Source organism: Plasmodium relictum, assembly GCF_900005765.1.
Source record: "Plasmodium relictum strain SGS1 genome assembly, chromosome: 8".
Taxonomy (NCBI): domain Eukaryota; phylum Apicomplexa; class Aconoidasida; order Haemosporida; family Plasmodiidae; genus Plasmodium; species Plasmodium relictum.
The window spans coordinates 728579-753377 of NC_041686.1; the positions used below are offsets into that span (position 1 = coordinate 728579).

The 24799-nt window shown below is 17.2% G+C and overlaps 3 protein-coding genes across 3 annotated transcripts; 2 read left to right on the top strand and 1 right to left on the bottom strand.

The window, feature by feature from the left end:
• Positions 1-732: 732 nt before the first annotated feature.
• On the bottom strand, positions 733-13743 carry PRELSG_0819600 (conserved Plasmodium protein, unknown function; the record flags this gene model as incomplete). The annotated part of the gene is made up of 1 exon (XM_028676269.1): positions 733-13743. One exon carries the CDS (start codon positions 13741-13743, stop codon positions 733-735), a length of 13011 nt encoding a protein of 4336 aa, XP_028532775.1.
• A 2708-nt stretch (positions 13744-16451) lies between these two features.
• On the top strand, positions 16452-19842 carry PRELSG_0819700 (conserved Plasmodium protein, unknown function; the record flags this gene model as incomplete). Its single annotated transcript, XM_028676270.1, has 17 exons — positions 16452-16814; positions 16955-17090; positions 17251-17382; positions 17590-17632; positions 17769-17832; positions 17913-17963; positions 18049-18106; positions 18215-18294; positions 18384-18489; positions 18557-18630; positions 18708-18779; positions 18881-19021; positions 19109-19178; positions 19300-19355; positions 19401-19448; positions 19526-19596; positions 19698-19842. The coding sequence occupies 17 exons, from the start codon at positions 16452-16454 to the stop codon at positions 19840-19842; spliced, it is 1710 nt and encodes a 569-aa protein (XP_028532776.1).
• Positions 19843-20653: 811 nt separating this feature from the next.
• PRELSG_0819800 (conserved Plasmodium protein, unknown function) lies at positions 20654-23698 on the top strand (the record flags this gene model as incomplete). Its single annotated transcript, XM_028676271.1, has 3 exons — positions 20654-20717; positions 20921-21342; positions 21497-23698. 3 exons carry the CDS (start codon positions 20654-20656, stop codon positions 23696-23698), a joined length of 2688 nt encoding a protein of 895 aa, XP_028532777.1.
• Positions 23699-24799: the final 1101 nt, after the last annotated feature.

Genomic DNA, 24799 nt, shown 5'->3' on the forward strand with positions numbered 1-24799 from the left:
AATAATCTATTAACTTAAATGATTATTTTCAATATAACAAAAAAAAAAAAAAAAATTACACATATACATATGTGTCTATATTAGTTTAACTATTCAATATTTATCTTTACATTTTTTATTTTAAATTTTGTATTTATTTTTTTTTTCTTTTTTTTTTTTTTTTTTGTAAATACGTTTACTATTCTCCTAAAATATTTAAATTTAATTATTAAAGTTTTTTAGTCAATTTTTATTTTATTTCAGTTTTTTTTTTTCGTTTTCACTTTTATAAATTAAAAGCTCTTACATCAAAGTAAACAATCAAAAATGTATAAAAATAATTAATACAAAAATATTAATATAACATATAAGACAAAAAAAAAAAGAAATATAAAAATAAAATATAAAACAACAAAAATGTAAATGAAATAGATAATACCACAAGAAAAAAAAAAATAGAAAATTAAAAACTAATGTTTTAATAAATTCTATTTGCACAAAAAAAAAAAAAAAAACTAAAAAAAATAATATACATTTAAATTAAAAATTAAAATTATTTATATTTATAAAAATAAATAAAATAATATAATAATTTTGTCAGTAATAAAAAAAAAATATATATATAAAATAATAAAATAAGAATTAAAAGAATGTATGTATATATGCATGTATATTGTTTTTTACGTTTTTATATATAAAAAAAAATAAATAAATAAAAATAATTTGAAATATTTATTTATTTTTTGAAAAAAATTAGGCGGATGGCTTCAATATAGACAAAATAGATAAAGATTTAATTATAGGTAAATGAAGCGCTGTTTTATCATTTTCCAAAAAGGTACACAGTTGTTTGCTAATAGAAGAACATAAAGCTTCTAATTTAGTTGATATAGATAATAAATGCAAGTAAAAAATTTCTTCTATTTTTTGTTTTTCATTAATATTTTGTTCTCCTTTATATGAATTTCTTAAATATTTTAAACTAATTTTATGTAACTTTTTGCAATTTAATGTTAAAGAAACAAATTTGATAACAGTTAGTGCACATATTAAAGAAGATTCAAAAAATTCTGTTAAGTTAATCACTTTTATTTCTCGGGATGAAATTAGCTCCTGAGGTTTTTCTTTTAAAAATTTTAGCATTTCTATCCAATATAACAAATTTTCATCCATTTCTAAATTTTGCACATTTTTAAAATGGTTTATAAAATTATAACTTTTATTTATTAATTGTATTTTTTTCATTTTTTTTTTTGTTAGTTCTTTATATTCATTTATATCGCTATTTTCTTCATTTTCGTTGATTATTGTTAATTCTTCTTCTTCACTACTTGAGATAAAAATATGGTAGTTTTCATTATTAGATTCTACATTAGAATTCGCATTATGATTTTCATTATATTCAGAATCTCTGTTAAAAGTTATATTTTTCTTCAGATATAATTTTAGCTGTTTTTGAAATATAACTCTATCAGTTTCATCTTTCTTATTTGTATAATTTTTCATTTCAGTTAAATTAGCATAATGAGCTTTTTTATTATTCTTCACTTGTTCATAATTATGGCTGTTTTCATTAAATGATTCAATTTGTGATTCATCTTCTAATTCGTTTTGTGATTCCATCTGTGAAATGTTATGAGAATCATTCTGAGATTCCATTTGAGATAGAGTATATGATTCTTTTATTGAATCATTTTCATTTTCATTTTCATTTTTAAATATATGATCATTATTATAATCATCTTTTTTCTTATTAATTTTATAATAATTTTGGTATTCATTTTCACGCCTTATATCTTTACTATGTATAGTTTTATATTTATCATTATCTATATTAATATCATTATTAAAAAAGAAATTATCATAAGAATAATTCAACGTTTCTGATAAAGTATTTAATATGGTACTAGTTATGATAGTAGTAAAACTTTTAGATATATCATTTTGAGAATAATTATCTCTCTTAATTTTAACTTTTTTCGTTTTTGTATAATTTTTTAAATCACCAAACAAAACATGTTCAGCTCTTGATTTCGTGTTTTTTAATTCATATTCTTTTATCATTTTTATAACATCTTCATTAATTGGTATATTGATATCCCACAACTTTTTATCAAAATATCTTCTACTATTAAATAGAATTGTATAAGCTCGGTATATGTTATTTATATTTTTTATGTTTAACTTTAAATGATTAAAAAAAATGTAATATAATTCATCTTCACTTTTTTTAAAAAAAAAACTATCAAATTTATTAAAATGGGATTCGTTGGAATATAAATAATCACAAAGCTCTTTAAATATATTTTTATTATATGATACTTTTGTGTCAATACATATTATTAGTGGTATGAATATTTCTATTAACAGTTTGTAATAGTGCATATTAATTTTTTCATTTTTGTTTAGTTTCGAACTGTTTGATTGACTGTCTTCACTATTTTCATTTGATTCATTCTTTTTGATTTCAATACCTTTTTTTTTGTTTTTTACTTTATTATTTTTTTTTTTATATTCTTTATATGTTCCTATATTTCTACCTTTCTTATAACTTTCATTACTAGAGCTAGATTGTGTATTATGCAAATCACCACTATTATTATCATCATTACTATTATTTTTCATACTATTATAATTGTTATTATCACTTCTATTATTATTATTACCTTTTTCTATTTTTCTTTCACTAATAAATTTATTATATTTGAAATTTTTTAATGTTCTATTTTTTTTTATTTCATTTTCGCTAATTCTCTCCTTATTTGATAATTTATTATCAGAAAAATTATTATGACTATTAAATTGATTCAAATATGCATTATTTTCTGTTGTTGATTTAAAATTTTTACTTTCACATTTATCTTCAAAATTATCTTTGTCTAATTTTAAGTTATTAGATACAAAAAGTTTTTTATCAAAAAAAAGTAAAGTTTCATTAACATAATCAGAGAATTTATATTTTATTGATTCTTTTAAAGCTAACCACACGTTTCTGGATACTGTATTTTTTTTATCTACCAAGTGTATAAATAAGTAAGTTGTAATTTCATAAAAATGTTTTTTATTTAATTTATACATACTTTTGCCATTATTATTATTACTCAATTTTTCTTCTTTTAAAGTTTTAAATATTTCGCATAAAATTTTACATATATATATTTTTTCCATTGTTTCACTACTATTTAGGTAGATCAAAATTATATGAGGATAAGTTAATAAATTGATAAACGATGAGCATAAAGAGGATGGCCAATATTCACTTTTGTATTTGCAAGCTTCTTTGAAAGCTTTTAATGTTTCTTTAGTTGTAGATTTGTCATTATTGTCTAAATTGTTAAATAAAGAATTTAATATATTCAAAGTGTATTCCTCTTTTATAAATAAATAGAAACATTCCATATCATTTTTTAATTGATATTTAAAAATATATTTGAATATAATGAAAAAATTTGTAAATGCAATATGCAAATATTTTGTTATAAAATTATTTTTATATTTGCAATTAATATAATATAGCACTCTAATCAGAGGCTCAATTATTTTTAAATTTTCTAAGTTTATATTAATACATATAGGCATTTGTGATAATATTACTAAAGAAATAATTATATAATTTATATTATCACTTTGAATAAAAAAATTTAAGAACCTAAATATTTTTATACAATCATTGTTTTTTAAAAATATACTTATTAATTTTATTAACCCATTTTCAAAAGAATGCTTATAATATAGTAATTTCTCAACTTTATGATATTCATAATAATTTAATAGATTCTTTTTGTCATTTAATTTTAACAGTTCTTTTATAATATTCAAGCAATTTAATGTGTTATTTACACTTATGTTATATATATAATTATTATATATTTTTTTATTAAATTCATACTTGGATACATTTTTTATATTATTATTTTTAAATATGCTATTTTTCTTTAAAAAAAAGTCAGAACAATTTACGCAACAGAAATTCTGATTCTCATTATTTATTTTATTTTTATCATTATTATATTTTTCCTTTGATGTATAGCTATTATATTCCTTAATAAAATTAATACTATTACTTATATAATTGTTGTTATTTCTTCTATTATGTATATAAACATCATTAACATTATTACTATTAGTAGTAGTAGTAATGATATTATTATTATTAGTAGTAGTAGTAGTAGTAATAGTAGTAGTAGTGGTAATATTATTATTATTAGTATTAGTAGTAATATTATTATTATCTCCATTAACATAATTCAGAGTAATATCATCAATTTTTTCGTTTTTGTACAATTTTGAATTATTAATTCTAACATTTTGAATTGTATATTTTTTGTTATATAAATTGTTCTTCATTGATTTATCATTTTTTTTATTATATTGTAATATATTTGCTTTATCAAATTTCATATCATTAAATAGGTATTTTTTGTTTCCATCATTATTTAGATTGTTGTTAATGTTTAAATGAGAAAGTTGTTTTACACCTAATACATAAAATATTATTAAAAATAATTCAATGAAATATTTGTTTGTGTAATTTTTTATATATTTATTTCTAAATTTACAAAAATGAAATAATAAGGATAAGATATTACTTAATTTATTATTCAATTTAAGAATATTTAAATTGTTTAATATGTAAAACAAATAATCTAATGTTTTATTTAATAAATTTTCATTATTACATATCATATATATAAAATAAATATGTTCGTAATTATATTTAACTTGTAAGGTACATATTTTACTTATTATCATATAAAAATAATTTTTACATAGTAATAAAATTATATATAATGATCTTTCTATAATATTCTGTTTCTTTTTTTTTTTTTTCTTTTTGTATATTTCATAATATAAATTTAATGTATTATTTAATTCATTTTCTTTTTTTATGCTTAAATCCCTTTTTTCAAGTACTTTTAAATTTTTTTCATTTAATATATTTATTTTAGTATAATAGAATAGTTCACTAAAAATTCTATTCATAATAATTTCCACATCACAATTATTAATATTCTCATTTAATACATAATACATAAGTAAATTTAAACTGTTCATTGAAATAGTTTTATTTTTATTATGAATACTCTCTATAAGGATATTTACGTAGCATTTTTTTTCATCATTAGAAAAATCAAGAATTATTCTATTAATAAGTTTAAATAAATTAATTTCTTTATTTGCATTACTTTTAATAATACTTAATTTTTTTATAAATTTATTTTGATATTTGTTATTATATATTTCTCTTATCCTACTATTTATATCGTTGTAAAATTTTATATGAAATTCTCCATTATATATATTATTTCTTATATTTCTGTATCTAAATTTTTTATGAATATCATTATTATATACATTATAATAATTATCATTATTGCTATATTTCCTCTTATTATTTTTATTAACATTATATTCATGTTTAATGCTTTTTTTATATTCGATATCACTATCCTTTAAAATGTAATTAATTTTTTCATTCATTTTTCCTTCTTTGTCTCCATTTATTTTCTCTACATAATTTTCATAATTATGAGATAATAAATATTTGGAATAGGTAATCTTATCATTTTCAGTTATATTATTTTCATTATTTACAAAATCCTTATTTTTTTCCTTTTTTATAACATTTTTTTTCATTTTTTTTTTTTTTATTAATTTTTTTCTATATATATGATTATTTTCATTTACTTTATTTAATATGTTTATAATAACTTCTATTGAATTAAAAAAAAAATAAATAAAATGTGAATTACTTACAATCTTTATATTTTTTAATTTTCCTATTAATATACAAATGCAACAAATACTAAAATAACTTATTATTTTTTCATCATCTCTTATATAAGGAATTAACAAACCTATGCATTCACATAAATAATGATTGTTGTCTTTTATTTCATTTTTATCGTATTCATTATAAAATCCATTTTCTTCTTTTAATGAATTATCTGTAAGTTCATTATTATATTTATATTTTTCTTTATCATTCTTTTTTTCTTCTATACATTTATTATTGGCATTATCACAACAATTTTCATATATAATATTATTAATGTTTATATTATCTTTATTAAGATCACTTACATTATTTTTATTTATATTTTTATTATTACTTAAACTACTATCTTCTCTATTATAATTTAAATCAAACAAATTACCATATGATATGCTTGCGCTAGAAGAGAAAATTAAACTAAAATATTTTTCAAAATTAGATGAATTATATGGCATAGAGTTTTTATTTTCTTTTTCACTTTGTTTTGTAGATTTTACTAATATTTCGTTTTCAGTTTTATTATTTTTGTTATTCTTAGTATTATCTTCGTTCAAAGAGGTTTCTTTTTTTTCTTCATATTTTTCTAAATTTTTTTCAGTAGAATTTATAAAATTTCCATTACATTTCTTTTCTATTTCATTTTTAAAGCATAAAGGAGAATTAATTATTATTTCAGTTATTGTTCGAAATGATAAAAATTTAACTTCACATATATTTGTTGATATACAAATATCATGTATGTATTTAATTATTCTTGAAATAAAGAAAAAAGAATTTACGTCTAATACAATTTTTACTATAATAGTTATAATAAAATTTAAACATAATAAAGAAATTCTTTCAAATTCACTCAAATTAAAAAATATTTTATTATTTGCATTAATGAATTTATTCTTGCGTGTTTTTTTTCTATTTTTTATGATACTTAATGATTTCTTCAATCTTGTAGTATGCTCATGAGACTTCATTGAATAACTTGTATTATCACTATTTAATGAAGTATTTCTTTCAAATTTTTTTTTGTTATTCCATTTTTTTCTTTCATTTTTTATCATATTATTTTTTTCATTAAAAATAGTATCATAATCTTTTTTATCCTTAACATCGCAATCATCACCTTTATTAATATAATTTCCATCATTATAATTACCAGCATAAGTTTTGCTATAATTTTCTGTTTCTTTTTCTTCAATTTCTATAAAGTTCTTACTTTTACTTTTTTTAAAGAAAGTGTTTTCTAGGGAAGTATATGATTCTTTATATTTTTCTGTGTCTTTTTCTTTTATGTTTCCTTTACTTAAATTTTTTTGATATCTATTCGAAAATACTATGCTATCTGTTTTATATTGATTAATTTTTTGTTTTATTTCGTTTGATGAGCCATTATCTAATTTATTTTTATTATTATATATATTTATTTTATTTATAACAACATCATTTTTATTTGTACTTTTTTGTTTTACCTTACATTTATCTTCATTTTCTTGATATTTCTGATAATTTTTTTTCTTTTCATTCAATACAATTTTTAAGAATAAATTAACTAGAATAGCTACAATAATAAAAACGGACTGAAAATTTAAAGGATGTCGAATAAATAATGAATAATATATAGTTTTCAATGAATTTAATAAAATTTCATATGACTGTAAGCTTATGTTTAAATGATCAATCTCATTGAATTCTTCTAATAATTTATCTTCTTTAATTAATTCAGAAGAGTAATCATTACAAATTATACTATTTGATAAAGAATATTTAATTTTTAAATTAATTTTTTTATCCAATTTTACTATTTCTTTAATAAAAAATTCTTCATCAATATTATGATTGTTAGTTTTGTTAGTTTCATTTTTGTAATTATTTTTCTTTATTTGTTCTTTAAAGTAAAACTTACTTTTGTTCATAATATTTCTATTAAAAAATTTAAAATAAATAGAATATCTTTCTAAATAATTGAAATTTATATTAGTTATAGGTAAAATTAAGTTATATATATTTTCTAGATAATATAAAGCAGAATAAATTATTATAAATTTATAAATATATAAGCAAGAATAAAATTTAATACTATTTGTATTTCTTTTTAAATATTCACACATATCCTCAATTAAACATTGTTTATTTTTTATATCAAAATAATAAAAAAAGTCATTAATTGTTTTCTCCTGATCTTTAATTGTTATATTATTTTCAGGATACATTTCCCTATCTTTTATTTGCTGAGAGAAATTTATATTATTACTACTATTAATACATGTATTTTTCAACCCCTTTAATTTTTTTGATATATTTTTTAATGACTTTAGCAAACTTAATTGTATATTTATCTCTTTTTCCTGATAAAGTGAGAGAATAATTGGATCAACTAAAAGTTGAAATGTAAACAAACTAACTTTTTCAGGGGAAGTACATTTATATATATCTTCAGTGTTATTAACTTTAATATTATTATTACCATTATCAATATTATAATTATTATTATTATTAAAAGTAGTAGTATTAGTATTATCGATACGGCTATTATAATTGTAGTTATTAATACTAGAAAAAAAGGCTTTTTTATTTTTTCTATATACATCTATATCATCTTTAAACTTATCAGTTATATACTTTTCTCTTTTATTGTTCATTTCCTTTAACAATTGCGAATCATTCAAAAACGATTCATTTTTATCAAAAAATATATTTTCAAATATATGATTGTTTTTTTTCATAACTATGTAAATATTTTCAACGTAAATATCGAATATTTTATTGCTTACATAAATTTCATTAGTTTTATATAAGTCTTGAAATATTTTAGAAGATGATTTTTTCATACATAATCCTAAACTTAATATCAATGTATTGCGAATGTTTTCTGCGTTAATAACACCACTTGATTTTCCAAATATAGAGAAGGCACTACTTTTTCTGTTTGCTATATCTGAATAATATATGTTATTTAATAAGCAAAGAATATTTAAAAAATTATCTTCGTATAATAAACTTTGAATAAAATGAGAAGCTATATCCTGTTTAAAAGACTTATTTATAGAAAAATTAATATCATTTTGTAAAATAAATGAACCTAATTTCTCTTCAAATAATCCTATAGATTTTTTTATTATTTCGTTATTTTCATCTAATCTATTTTTTAATTCATCTAAATAGTCCAATTTTTTTTTATCTATTTCAATTTGATTAATTGAATCTATTTTCAAATGATATGCCCCATAACTATTTAAAAAATATTTCTCAATAGAATCTAACGATATAGTTTTGTTTGTGATATGTTCATTTGTTTCTTTATCATTATTTACGATATATAAAGATAAAATGTTTGTAATATTATTTTCATAGACAATTTGGTAATCTTTAAGATAATCTAGAAAACTTTCAATATTTTTTTGTTTTGATGTGTCATTATACTTGTTTGATAACAACATAAAGTTATTAAAATCTAATTGATTTTCATTTGTGTTTTTCACATAAAAATCATTTCTTATTAATTTTATACATTCTATACACTTTTTTGTATATGTTGTGGTACATCTTTCTTTATATATATTAAAAAAATGAGTATTATAAATATGCGAAAAATTAGTATACAATATAAAAAATAAATTTTCTTCTTCATTTATAGCTATTTCTTCATTTAGTCTAAAAATAATACTGATTAATTTATCAACAAATTTTTCATGAACATATTTAACAATTACACACATTATATTAATAATACCTAAGTAAAAAAGGGTATTTTCAAATTCAACATTATTCTGAATAATTCTTAATATTTCTATTAAAATGAAAAAAAACATAGTAGCATAACTTTGAAAGTTTAAAACTTTTTCTTTCTCTCTTTTTAAATAACTATTAAAAAATATATGATTTAATCTCATAACTTTAATAAAATAATAACTCCTTGGTTCTATATTTGAAAAATAAAGATTATTATTATTATAGTGCTCATTTATGATTTCATCTATTCTTTTTAGGTTCATGTTAAAAAAAACTTTAATAAATAAATTGACTTTATTCTTTATGCTATTTTCATGCTTAAAAGTATAGTTCTTTAAATAGATATTTAGTAATTTCTTACTGATAGTTTTTGCTATCTTTTTATAGCATAATTTGATTATATAATTATAATATTTCGCCCTTTTCAATTTAGCATAATTTATTTTAGATTTTTTGTAGACTTTTTTAATAATTTTTTTCGTATTCGTTAAAATATTCTTACTACATAAATTATTCTCAAAAAAAATACTCCCTTTATCTTTTGCATTCTTGCTTAGTCTTATTTCATCATTTAGGTGTAATAGGTTAAGTATTAATTCAAAATATGTAAAATTTTGAATTGAATTAATATTTTTATTTTGTGTAAAGCTCATTAAAATAGAAATAAGTTGTAAGCTCAAGAATGAAACGACAAAGTTTGGATGAAAACAATACATAAATAAAACCGATAAAATTTTACTCATATTAGGCAATACTAAACAATTAAAATGTAATCTTGAATGTATTCTTAAATTTTTTTTAATCATATTATTATATAAAGATATACATATAATATTTAAAGATTTTAAAAGAATTAATATAATTTTATGACTATTCTTTATATTTATTATAAATTCTAATAATAGCGAATATAAAATTCTTGGGGAATATAAAGAAAAATTATATTGAAAAGCTAATGAAATCAAGTCCTTTACGTATTGCACTGAGGGAGTCTTATAAATAAAAAAATGAAAATATGTATCAAAAAATATTTTATTATAAATAAAACCATTTTCCAAAATTTTATTATCAGGGTTATTTATATCTATAACATTACCATCACAATTAACAAAATATCCATATTTTTTACTTTTCAACTTAAAAGATGTTTCGTCACTTAACAAAATATTTAAAAAAAAATTAAAAATATTTATGATATATTTATTTGGTATAAGAATCCATGTTTTTATTTCATTTTCATGATGATCAATGCTGTTTCGTACATTATAGTTACAATTTTGTTTTTTATTATTATTGAAGTTTTTATTTTCATAGGTATTTGGATTTTTTTTTATAGAATCTTCTTTACTATATATATCTCTATATATATTTTTTCTATCTTTCTCTGAATCTAATTGTTTTAATTCAAAGTGATTTATTGAATTACTAATACTTTTTGATTTACACTTTGAAATATATTTCTTTTTTTTTTTTATTATTCCATCTTCATTGCTATAGAAAATAAATAAGGGGCTACTAACTTTTGGCAATAAGCTAAATATAGCATTTGGATTATAAGAATAATAATTAAAATAATGATAATATGATAATGTTAAATTAATTTCTAGTAAAATATATATAATATTTAAGTCATAACTAAATCTCTCAGATAAACTAGAAATTATTTGAATAATTAATTCTATATTCATATTATTTTGATCAATATCAATAAAACTATTTAGCTTTTTGAATGAATGTTTATAGTTAGTAAGTTTTTGCTGAATATTCTGATTCGATAAGTAAATAATATTAGTACAACTTAAATCACTTGAAATTAATAATATATATTGCTTTAATATAATTAGAGATACTATAATTTCAATTTTATTATTTGATTTTAATTTTTCTTTCAAGAAGTTAAAAACACAATTATTTGTATATATACATGATATAAATATATTAAAAATTTCCATAATTTCTATAAATGTAGAAATATAAGAATTTGATGTTATATTTTTAACAATACTTTTTGAATTATTATTTGAATAATTTTTATTTATCAATATATATAATAGAGAATACGAAAGCTTTAATATATGATTGGTGAATGATACTATAAGATGAATTTTGTTTATGCAATTTTGCAAAATAATTCTAAAACTATTTATTAATATATAATTAGGTATTGCCTTTAGATTTGTATAGCTTATAAATATTTGTTCCACATTACCGTAAATACATGATGGATCATTTATACTTGTATTATTAATTGTAGAGTTAAAAAAAACTAAAAAATAGTATATAAATATTTCTATTGTTTTTTTAATATTTTCATCATTATTTACATAAAGTAGAAACTTGGATATAATATAAAGAACTTTAATATAATTTTCATTATTATATTTCATGTTAAGAATTATATTGAAATATAAATTTAAAAGTTTTGTGCTTATAATATTTATATTATCCAATTTTTCTTTATCCATTTTAAATAGAGTAACTGTATTTATTTTTTGATTTAATATATTAAAGTAATTTTCGCTAGTATTAGTAAAATTGCTGTTATTGTTTAATTTATTACGTTTTTCATCGTATGTGATTATATTTTTTTTGTAATATATATCATTATATTTTTTATTTCCATTTTCAAATTCTTGTTTATCTTTTATCTCATTATCAAATTCCAAACTTCTCTTACTAATTATATTAGATTTATACTTTTCATCAACATATAAGTCCTCCTTATTTTCATTTAATTCTTGCTTTATATCTCTATTCTTTTTTTCTTTTGAATAAACAAAATAATTTTTCTTCATTGTATAATTACTATTTTGTTTACATTTTTTGTATCCTTTATATTCAAATTTATTTTCTACTGGGTTATTTGGATTATCATCACTAATATTTATTGAATCATTCCTTTTATTACTATTAAAAGATTCAGCACTTGTGTTAGGAAGTATAACTTCGTTATTATTATTATTATCAAATTGATTTTTTAATTTTTTCTTATATAATTTCATTTGATTAATATTATCATTAAAAATATTATTATTATAAATTTTATTTAGAAAATTGGAATTCAATGAAGATTCCCTAGTATTAGTAGTAAATGTATCTTCACTTGTATTTTCTAAGGATAATTGAATTACATCATTTTCGATAAATACATTTGTATTTTTTTTATTTGATGTTATAAAATTTTTTTTCTTATATTCCTTATTCATATAAAGAATATTATATAAAACAGATGGGAAATAAATACTACCAAAAATTTTAATTAATATGTGATAAATAATATTGATATGCTTATTATCTTCTAATGAAAGAGTGCTGTTAAAAATATCAATAAGTACATTTTTAGTTAAGTGTGGTATTTGCATAAATATATCTTTATATAATTCAAGGTATATATATATATTTGAATTATTGTTATTTGATTCAACATAATAATTAATTTTTTCAATAATTTTTTTTTTAAAATAATTATCTTCTTTAATTACACATAAGATTAATAACTGAGTCATTATACTATGCCTTTCATCATTTCTTTTTATATATAACATTTCATTTAAAATGAAATTAATTATATTTTTTATAATATTATTAATCTCTGATGGTTTCTTAAACTGCTTATTATTAGCATTATCATTTAAATCAAAGCTAATATCTTTATTATTCGTTTTAAAATTATTCATACAGTTTGATTCATTTATTAAATATATTTTATAATCTTCTTTTTTGAAGCATTTCAAATTATCAATTTTATCATATGAAAATATATTTACACACTTATTGTATACTTTATTTTTTAATTCATTATCTTTCAATGATTTTAATATTTTGTTATGTTCTCTTAATTCATTAGTATAAACAAAGCAGTATTCATCACCATCAAAAAAAGTGTACTTTAAAATATTGTCAAATATATTTATATCTATAAAATTGTTGTTCTCTTCTATTTTTTTATTTTCTCCTTGTTTTAATTCATTTTCCTTATTTTCCTCAAAATATTTCTCGATAATATCACTGAAATTATCGTATATACAATAATGAACAAAATCGTAAGTTAAATAAAGCAATAGTTTTTGATTTTCATGACTCACTTTTTGTATTTGTAGAAAAGAGAAAACATAATTTAAAATTTCACATTTATGATACATACTGTATACTTTCAATGTGTTTACTATTTCATGGTTCAATTTTTTATCTTCATCTAAACAATTAAGTAAAATAAAAATCATTTCTTCCATTTCAAAATTTTTTATACTTCCTTTTCTCCTCATTTTGTTTCAACATTATAAATTCAAAAATTAATATTAAATAAATAAAAAAATAAATACAATTTTATATTAAAATTGATAAATTACATATATATATATATATATATGTGTACAAAAAAAAAAATTAAAATATTAATATACTAGTACTGTCATTTTTTTATTATTAAACGATTAAAGTAAAAAACAAAAATATATATGATGCTTTATAATTTAAATAAAAATTATATACACACATATATATATTTATACAAAAAAATATTTAAACATTAGTCTAAAAAAAAAAGATTTTAATTTCTCTATTATATTCTGAAAATTTTTAAATTACAAAAAAAAAAAAAAATGCAGAAATAAACAAATAAATTTGTAAAAAAAAATCGTAGTAATGGTAAATAAAATGCTTTATTCTATTAACAGAATAAAATTGACTGTTGTAATATATATAAAATAATATAATATTATATAAAATAAATATACATAAATAAATAAATAAGTTTATATAATAAAATACATAAAAATTATATCATAAATAAATGAAAATTGATGCCTACAGTAAATAAGTAAATTTCATTTAAATTTGTAAATTTAAAATATTAAAAAATAATGAGGTTAAATATATACAATAAAAATTTATTATATATATGATTACAATAAAATATATAAAAAGACGGAAGAAATTTTAAATATACAAAATTTTATTGAATGTATGTTTTTATTTTTTGTGCTCTTTCAAAAATTAAACAAAATAATTAAATAAAAAATATTTATATATGTTTTTTTTTTTTTTTAAGTGAAATGATATTGAATTTTTTTGTATCATCAAATTTTCATTAAATTCACCCGTTTAAATTTTGGTGAAATAAATTCATAAAACTTTCAAAAGCTTATTTAAAAAAGAAGTATAAACATACATGTATATATATATATATAACAATTATTAATAAAAAAAATTTATTCATAAAAATAAAATAAAAAATAAAGGTGTTAGCTTATATATTTAAATCAAAATGAAAAATATTAATAGATAAAATAATTTATAACTTCATAATTTTTTACTCTCTTAATAAGTGTGTATATATTATCGTAAATATAAAATTATTTTATGCATTTTTATCATATTTAAATAAAATAAAATAAAAAGATTTTCAACGTGTAAATTATTTTTATAATTATTTGTCCTATAAATATAAAATTTATTTAGGTATTAAGTATTTTTTTTTTTATATTTTTTTCAAATTTTCCAAAATTTGTTTTTATTATATTTTTTGAAAACATAAGAATATATTTTTTTTTCGTTGTCTATTATCTTTTGTTTTTCTTATATAAATGAAAAACAGAGCATCAGCCTATAAAAAATTATTTGATGTATAATATATATATATATATTTAAACTTTATTAAAAATAGAAATATATTAATTTTATAATAAAGAAATACATTCATTTAATTTTTATTTATTTTCATATAATTTTATAAAAAAAATATATCCCTGATAATTTTTTCGTCAAGGAAATCTTCCTAGTAAAATCATTCTAATGATTATTAATTTTTTTTAATTTTTTATAAAAAACTAATATTGAAATAATATGAAATTTTTTATCATTGAACTAAAAATTTTATAACTTATACTAAAATAATAAAAAAAATTCTAAAAGACTACTGTATTTTTGAAAATTTTTTAACAGTGAAGTAAAATTATATATTATGGTATATAAAAACATATAATTATGTGTATTCATAATTTTTAATGAATTAATTGCTAATACTTTTTTTTCTTTATTTTAATTTTTTTTCATTATTTGATATATATAATGAAAATATAAATATATATATAAGAATTAATTTTTTTTGCTATATTGAAATAATACATTTAGATAATTTTTCGTTTGTATTTATCAAAAATAATAAATGATAACACTTCAGAAAATTTGTTTTTAACATTATTTTCTTTTTGCTAGAAAGAGAGAGAAAAAAAAAAAAATTAAATATCTTTTAAATTTGTCTTATTTTTATTATTCATGTAATACCTTTTAAAATAAAATTTTTAAATTATTTAACTCACATGTCAATTTTGAAAAATAAGAAAATATATATACAGAAATAATAGACAAATACGTACTAAATCTTTCACTTTTTAAAAATAGAATAATAGAATATTTTAATAATTTAAAAAAATTAAAAACATTTTTATTATTTTAAAAAAATATAATTTTTTTTATAAATTAACGGTGTAATAAAAGATTAAAAGTATATCCTTTAATGATAATATAGATATTACTAATTTATAAATTTAAATTTTAAATATATATTCAAAAAGGAAATGACAAAAACTGTTTGGTACTAATCTTCACGTATAATATTTCTAAATGTTTTTAGGTTATAAATAGATAAATATAAATATTTTTATTAATTTTTAATAATAAATTCAATTAATATAAATATAAAAAAGGAAATCTATAAATAGTATTTGTAACTTATAGTTCAAGAAAAATATAACAAAAAAATGCATAATATTAGTATAAATAATTCACAGGATTCATTAAATATTTAATTCTCAAAACTATAATATTAGAATTAAAAAAGAATTTGTTATAAAAAAAAATTATATGACTATTATTCTTTTGTGTCTACAAAGTTTAAAAAAAATTTTAGATGTTTTGTTTTTTAAGAAAAAAGAAAAAACCAAAAGAATCCATTTAAAAATAATTTTAAAAAATGAAAAATAATAAAATAGAAAATTATGGTTCATTTTCAAAACACAGCAATGAAGGTGATGAAATGAATTATAATACACATAATAATAAAAAGGAAATCATAAAGAATTATCTAAACATTGCTGAAGAAGATATGAAAGAAGAAATAAAAAAATTTTCAGATAATAAATTAAAAAGTAATCTTTCTTATAATCAATTTGAAGAAAGTAGTTTCATAGACAGTGAAGAAAATATTATGTTAACAGATAGAGAAATAAAAAATTCAGATGATGAAAAGCATTTATTAAATAAAAAAAATATTAATAGTTCCTTTTCAAATAGTGACACTGATATTATTAGTGATACTAATAATAATTCGAATTATGTAAGAAATATATAGTGAAACTAATAAACAAAAATTAAAATTATAATAAATAAAAAAAGAAAAAAAAAAAAGTTAAATATTTATTCCATTAAATATTTATTATTTCAAATTTTCTTTTATATTTTTAAAAAATTTAATAGGCTTCATTAAAAGAGCAGCTTAATTCTATTGAATACAAAAAAAAACATAATCAAGAGAAAGAAGTACTTGAAGAGGGAGAAATAGAACATAACGAAGAAGTTATAAGTGAACAACTAGATGAAGAAGAAGTTATAAGTAAACAACCAAATGAAAGAGAGGAAAAAAAAAGTTAATAAGATTAAAATATTAAAATTAAATAATAATAAGACTAGTAATAAATTTTTTTATTATAAATAACATTTTATTAAAATAGGAATTGAGAAAGAAATAATTTATAAAAATGATAATGATTTAGAAATAGATACCCTCTTAGCATCGAATAAATCAAGTGAATTAATTTCCATTAATGTAGAAGAAAAAAAATGTTATGAAGATCAATTAGGAACAAATAAAGAAAAAAATAAAATTTTTGAGATGGAGATCGAAGGTAAAAAAAAAAAGGAAGAAAAAAAGAAAGAATACATATAAAAAAATTTACAATATTCTAAAAATTATAGAAAATTTTATATACCAATAATACAATTTATTACAATAATATATAATATTTTATAGCATAAAATATTTTTGATTGGATAATAACAATAAAATATATATATACATATACTTTTTTTTTTTTTTTTTCTCTTGTAAATAGATATAAACGAATGGAAAACTAAATATATACATTTAACATCATCGTATAATTAACATTAGAAAATACATTTATTAAAATAATTATATTCCTATTTTTCCATATATATTAATTTAATTTCATATACACTCAACATTTTTTAATACTCGGTTGAATGAATACACTTTTTGTTTTTCAAAAAGGTTTCGTAAATTAGACAAAGAAATTAGTAAAATTGTAAATAATGAACATATTAATCTGTTAACTGTTAGAAAGAAAACAAAAAGAAAAAAAAAAAAAAATTAACAAAATGATAAATATTAATTTAAAAAAAAAACTTTGTACAGAGGAGAAGTATTAAACAACACAAAGATTTTTTAGATAACGAATATAAAGAAGTTAATAAATTTATATATTTAATTTTTTAATTATCTATATTATCTTTCCTATTTTCTTTTGAAATATATATATTTAATGCTTCAGTGGTTATTTATATCACAAAAAACAATATCTGAATTTAAAAAAAACATAAGTGCACAAGGTAATAGCTATACATATGAAAATAAAATAATAAATGTATTAAATAATTTATTTATTATATAATGGTAACTTTTGCTATTTTCATTATTTTATATATATTAATTAACAGTATCTGAATTAAATGAAAAAGAATATTTAATACTATCAAAAAATATTTATGATGATTTTAAGGAAAAAAATATAGAAGAGGTAAAATATAAAAATTAAAAAAATACCTCCTTTTTACTTTTTCCCTTTTTTTTTTTCTTTTTTATTTTATTTAATTTTTTTTTTTTAAGATTAATATAAATTTTATATTATACTTATTTATTATAAAACACGAAATAACAATTGATGATGGTCTAATGAAATATTTAGAGGATTGTTATTTATCTACTAATATAGGTGAAATAAAAATTATACTGCATAATCATTATAAATACAAAATGATATATTTTTTTCTTTTTTAAAGATAAAGCTTTGCATAATACAATACAGAAATTAATTGAAACGAAAAATAATATTAAGAATATAGGAGGAAAAACAGTATTTAAAAAAAATAAAGACATTTATTATATATATATATATATATATGCATTTTCTTTTTTATAACCTCTATATAGGGAAAATGGAATGGTGATGAGAATAATTATTTTATAAAAGTATATGAAAGTAATAGAAATGTTGGAGATGAAGTATGTTGAAAATAATTTGATTATTATTAATATATATATTCTAATTAATATTTATTAAATAAATTCTCTAAATAAAAATATTGTTTTTTTTATATGTAAAGGTAATTATTAAAATTTTAAAAAATGGTATAAATAGAAGTGAGGAAGAAATAAGTGAGCATATTTCGTGGTACCATAAATTTGTGAAATATAATAATTTAAAGAATAAATATATTAATAATATTAGCATCATTAATTTAAATGTAAAAAAAAAAGCATTAAAATAATCTTTTCTTTTTCTATGAAAAAAATTAAAAAAAATTTTGAAATATATATACTTACATTTTTAGGACAAAAAGAAAAATAATTTTAAAGATGCGGAAAAAAAATCTATGATAAAGAAATGGAAAGAAAAGAAAAGTAGAAAAAAAAAAAAAAGATATAGCAACTTTAAATAGAGTATTTATATTATAACATTTTATTTAATATATTATTTAAAATAAAGATAGTTCTAATTATATTTATATTTATTCTACTTCAGAACAAGAGTCAGAGATAAAGAAAGAGCAAGAACAAATAAAAAAAGAAGAAATGAAAGTAAAAAAAAAAATTAGAGAAGAGTATTTGAAAAAAAAAAAACAGATGATACAAGAACACTTAAACTCAAAAAAGGAGGAAATGAAAAAAAATGTTATTTTAAAAAATTAAAAAAAAATTTTACTTTAAAAACAATAATAAATATTAAATTTATTTTATTTAAATAAAAGAAATTAGAAAAACCCCAAAAGAGTATCCTTTCGGAAGAAATGTTGCAAAGAATAAATGAGAGGAATGAAAGGTGTATAAAAAGATTAAAAATTTTTCAAGTGCAAACATAATTTGTGTATGAATCTTAAAAAAAAAAAAAAAAACTTTTTAAAATTTACACTTTTTTTTTAGAATTTTAAAAAAAAAAGTTCAAACAAATTTAAATGTTAATGAAGAAAATGATGAAAAGGATAAAAAAGTAAAGCAAAAATATATGCACATTCAAAGTAAATTATTAAGCAACACTGGTAATATTTTACTCATTAAAAAAATTTAAGAAATATGTGATTGATTTTTATAGATTTTTTTTTTTAGCACATGCTTTATTTCAAAATTATTAAAATTAAATAAATGCAAAAATATTAATTTTATATATATGTTCATTTTAATCATTTTTTATTTTTTTTTTAATTTTTGTTTTTGTTTTTTTTTTAATATTTTTATTTCGCCAATGCTAATAATGCATGTATATAAATTAAAATCATTGATTTTATCTTTTTTTACACCATTTATAATATATACTTGAGTAAAATATATATACATATATATATATATATATATCTTTATTTTATTTCTTCAAAAATAAACTTTGCTAATGCCATATTTGTGTTGTTGTTTTTTTTAAAATAAATATTTATTCATTTGATTTATTAAAAAAATAGTATAACATTTATATATATATATATATGAATTTCATTTATTTATATTTAAAAATAATCCATTACATAATAAAGTGCATATATATATATATATATATATATATATTTTTTTTTTCTTTTAAGAAAATATTTTAAAAAGGATAGAATCAAGTGTAGAGACCATAAAGAATATTTTATAATATTTATACATATAGATTATTTTTTTTCTTAAATTTTTATTTTTACTTTTTTTTTTATTTATTGTTTTGAATATGAAAATTACAATTACTGTTTTTTTATAAGTATTAGACTTCATTTTATGAATTAATAATAATGTGTAAAAAAACAAAAGATAAAAAAAAAAAAAAAAATCTCGTAGATTATATGGGGTATGTAAAACAAAAAATTATAAAAATATAAAATTTCCTGTATAAAGCAACGAATGAAATAATGAACATTATATATTTAAGTATATATATATTTACTTTTTTCTTCTTACAAATATTCTTAAAGAGTAATATAGTAATTTGCCAAAGTAAGTAAAAAATAAAAATTCTGAAATTTTTTTAATATATCTCATTATGTTAGAGATATTATTTGTTCTGTCCAGTCCATAAAAAATTTTAATTATTTCTGTTATACATTTATATGTATCATTATAATAATAAAATAAAATACAAATAAAAAATTGTAATTTTTCTTAACCTTCCTTTTTAGAAATAGCATCAAAAAATGTTAATTCCAAAAAAGAAAAAAGGGGTAGAAGTTCAAGTACTATAAATAGTGTTGAATCATTAGTAGAAAATATATTAGAAGTAATTCAATTTTTAGAAGATATAAATAATTATGTTATTGATTTAAAAAAGGAAATACTAGGTAAATTAGAACTTTTAATACAACATGATTCAAATTTATATGATACTTATGAGTATAACGAAAGTATTTTAAATCAAATATATTACCATAATGAGAGTAAATTGAAAAGGTATTATGAATACATAAAAAATGTGAAAAGTGAAAAGTTGGAAATGTTTAATGATACTATAAATAATTTCCACCAGGAAAATATTTTTTATCTAAATTTTATTTATAAGAACCTTCTTACAAAAATTGATTTAATAAGTGATTTAAATAACAAGGTATATATATGTATATTTTTTGAATGTTGAAAAACTTTTTACTGTTCATCTTTTTTATTTTTATTGTGTGTAATTTTTATATTTCAACGTTTATGAAGTGATTTAAATTTTACTATATAAATTAAGTTTTTTTTTTTTTTTTTTTTTTTTATAGGAACTAAATGATGAAAAAAAAAAAAATTTATTAGAACTAACAGAATATTTTGATAAATTAAATAGGAAAATGTTCAAAATGCAAAATAAATTTAATGAAGTAATAAAGGATGAATCTATAATAGTAAAAGAGGCGAATGAAAAATATATCAAATCACTAGATGCTTTTGTAATGGATTATTTAAGATCAAGCATTAATTATGATACATTTTCTAGCTATGTTATAAACGATTTTTTATTAAATGAAAAGAAAATAAATATTTTAAATTATGATAATAATTCTTTCTTCAAAAACAATTTTATGAATTTTAATTTTTTATTTAATTACATTAAAGAAATAAAAAAACAAAAAAATTTTAATGTATATATATATTTAAAAGATCCCATAATTGAAGGAACTGAATTATCGTATTTAAATTATTATGTTGTTATTGATTTGCATATAATTGATACGATAATAAAAAATGTTAAAATGTTAAAAGGAAGAGGAAACAATAAAGATGGGAAGATAGATGGTGTATTAATATGTATTGATAATTATATAGTAAAATATAATATATTATCAAGTAATATATATTTAGATATGCAACTAAGTATTAAGCCGTTTCTCGATAACAAGAAATATAAGAAATATAACCAAGATAAAATAAAACAAATATATTTCTATTTAAAAAACCAGTACAATTTATATTATAAGAATACTATTTTTAATGATGATTACTATAAATATAGAATTGAAGATACAATAAAAAATGAAGAATATATTTTAAATAAATCTTTATATATAAAGAAAAAGAATATTTTCTTCGATTCAGAGAAAAATTATTACAAAAATTTCTTGTCTATATATACATATGACGAAATTTTAGATATAGTGTGTAATAGAACAGATACATGTAACAAAAGTATGATTAATACCTCACATGAAGTAGGAAAAAGCACTTTTATTTTAGAAAGTCATTTGAGATTAAAAAATGAATTGAAAAAATTTTTTGAATTGAAACAAAATGAATTGTTAAGATATAAAAAGAAAGATGATTCCTGCATAAATAATAATTTATTATTAAGTAATTCTAATTTTAGTAATAATAATAATAATAATAATTCAAATAAATGTGCCATAGAAAATAATAATATATTTAATAAAACTGACTGTTTTAAATCACTTAATACTATTCCTATGTCAAATAAAAAGGGAGAATTTATCAATTTAAATAATATTTATGATTATTTAAATACATATTATGTATCTTATCAAGAAACTTTTAAAGTTTCAAAAAAAGAACAATACTTTTCTATTTTAAATCATATTTTTCAAAGCTATCTAAATAGTTCAAATTCAAATCACATCAAGAATAAATATCCCAATATAGAAAATAGACATATTTCTATAAATTATTTAGGTGTATTGCCAGAAATATTAAAAGTTTATAAAACATTCAAATACTGCGATTCTTTATATACATTAGCAAATAGTTATATTCAAAAAACCTCAAATGATTGGAATGAAGACGATGAAACAGTTAAAGAAAATGAACATAATAGTGATAACGATGAAATAACAAATGAATCTAATTTTTTGAAAAAACAAAATCAAAAATATATGCTTTTATTTCAACGACATTTACAAGAGGAAATCAAATTCATTAATTTTTTTGAAATTTTAGTGAAAAAAAGATTGGGACTTATTCTTGAAGAAAGTGAACATTTAAAATTATACATTTTTTACGGGAAAAAAAACATACCTGACTTACCTTTTACTCCATTATTTTTTAATTGCAGAACAATAATTAAAGTAGAAGTTTTAAGGGATATAAAAACAAAACAAATTATATATTCGAGTCGATCTTTTTTTTTAGAAACTTTAATAACTTTAAAAGAGTATAAAATTAAAAATGAAAGTGCCTATATAACTATTGAAACATCGAATGAAACAAGTTCTATAAAGAAAAAATTAAAAATGGATATCTTAAATAGAATATCTCCTATGTCACAAATTAATGCTTATATTATTTCTAGTAAAGGCAGAGAGAAAGTTTATCACAAGGGAAACGTATATCAGAGATCAGCAACTGATATAAAACATGTTATTAGCGATATAAGAAATGACTTTTTAAATACTATTTTACCTCAGTACAATTTATTTGATTTATTTGATAATTATATATATATCATAATTTGTTTAAAAGATGAAAACTGTTAATATTGTAATATTCATCTTATTGTATATATATGTTAGCTATTTTTTATTTGATATGAATTATATAAATTTTGTTTTTTAAAAGATATAAACTATATGTGTATAAAAATTGTTGTATTTTTCACAAATAATTTTAATAAAGACAGATTTTTTTGTTTATAAATCTTTTTTAATTCATTTTCTTTAATTCTAATTATTATTAATTATAATAAATTTATTACATAATTATTTTTTATTAAGGTATGACATTTTTAATAAAATTCTCCCAAAGAATATAAATTTTTCCTCCTACAAAAAATTGTTTTTTTCATTAACCATATATATGCCTTTATATATTATATAAATATTTTTTTTTTTTTTTGTATTGTTTTTTTTAATGTAAAAATTTTTTTTTTTTGTTATTTTTAAAATTTTTAAAATTTAGAAGCCTCATTACATATTTTTTAAGATGATTTATACTTATAAACCTTTTTTTTTTTTAACAATTACTAGTATAAATTTGAAACTTCAGGAATTTTGAAAATTTTGAAAATTTATACGCTTATTTTTCCTTCTATATAAATTAATAAGAACTTTTTCATATTTAAAATAGAAAGTAAAAAATTTCCTAAAGAAATTATACGTAATAAATAATCTTTTGCCTTCTAAAATTATTTTTCATTTTTATACTAATAGAATAAAAACAAAAGTTATAAAGAAGAAATTCTAGAAATTATATAATAAATTAAAAAAAAAAAGAAATTAAACAAGATGAAATTAAAATAAAATTAAATAAAAAAAATTTTATAAAGACTATTAATTTCTATATATACACATGATATATATTATTTTATATACATATAAATTTTATTATATAGAAAAAAAAAATTGCACAAAGCTTTAGTATTTTAAAAAAGTAAATAATTCTATATTTTTATATTAAAAATAATAAGAAAATGTTTTTCAAAAATTTATAGTATTAAAATATTTAAATATTAATAAAAATTGCTATACGCAACAACATTTCATAATAAATAAGAGGTACATACATATATATATACAGGTTGTTCTCATTTTATGTTATTAAAATTTTTTTTTAAAATAAATGCATACATGTATATATAT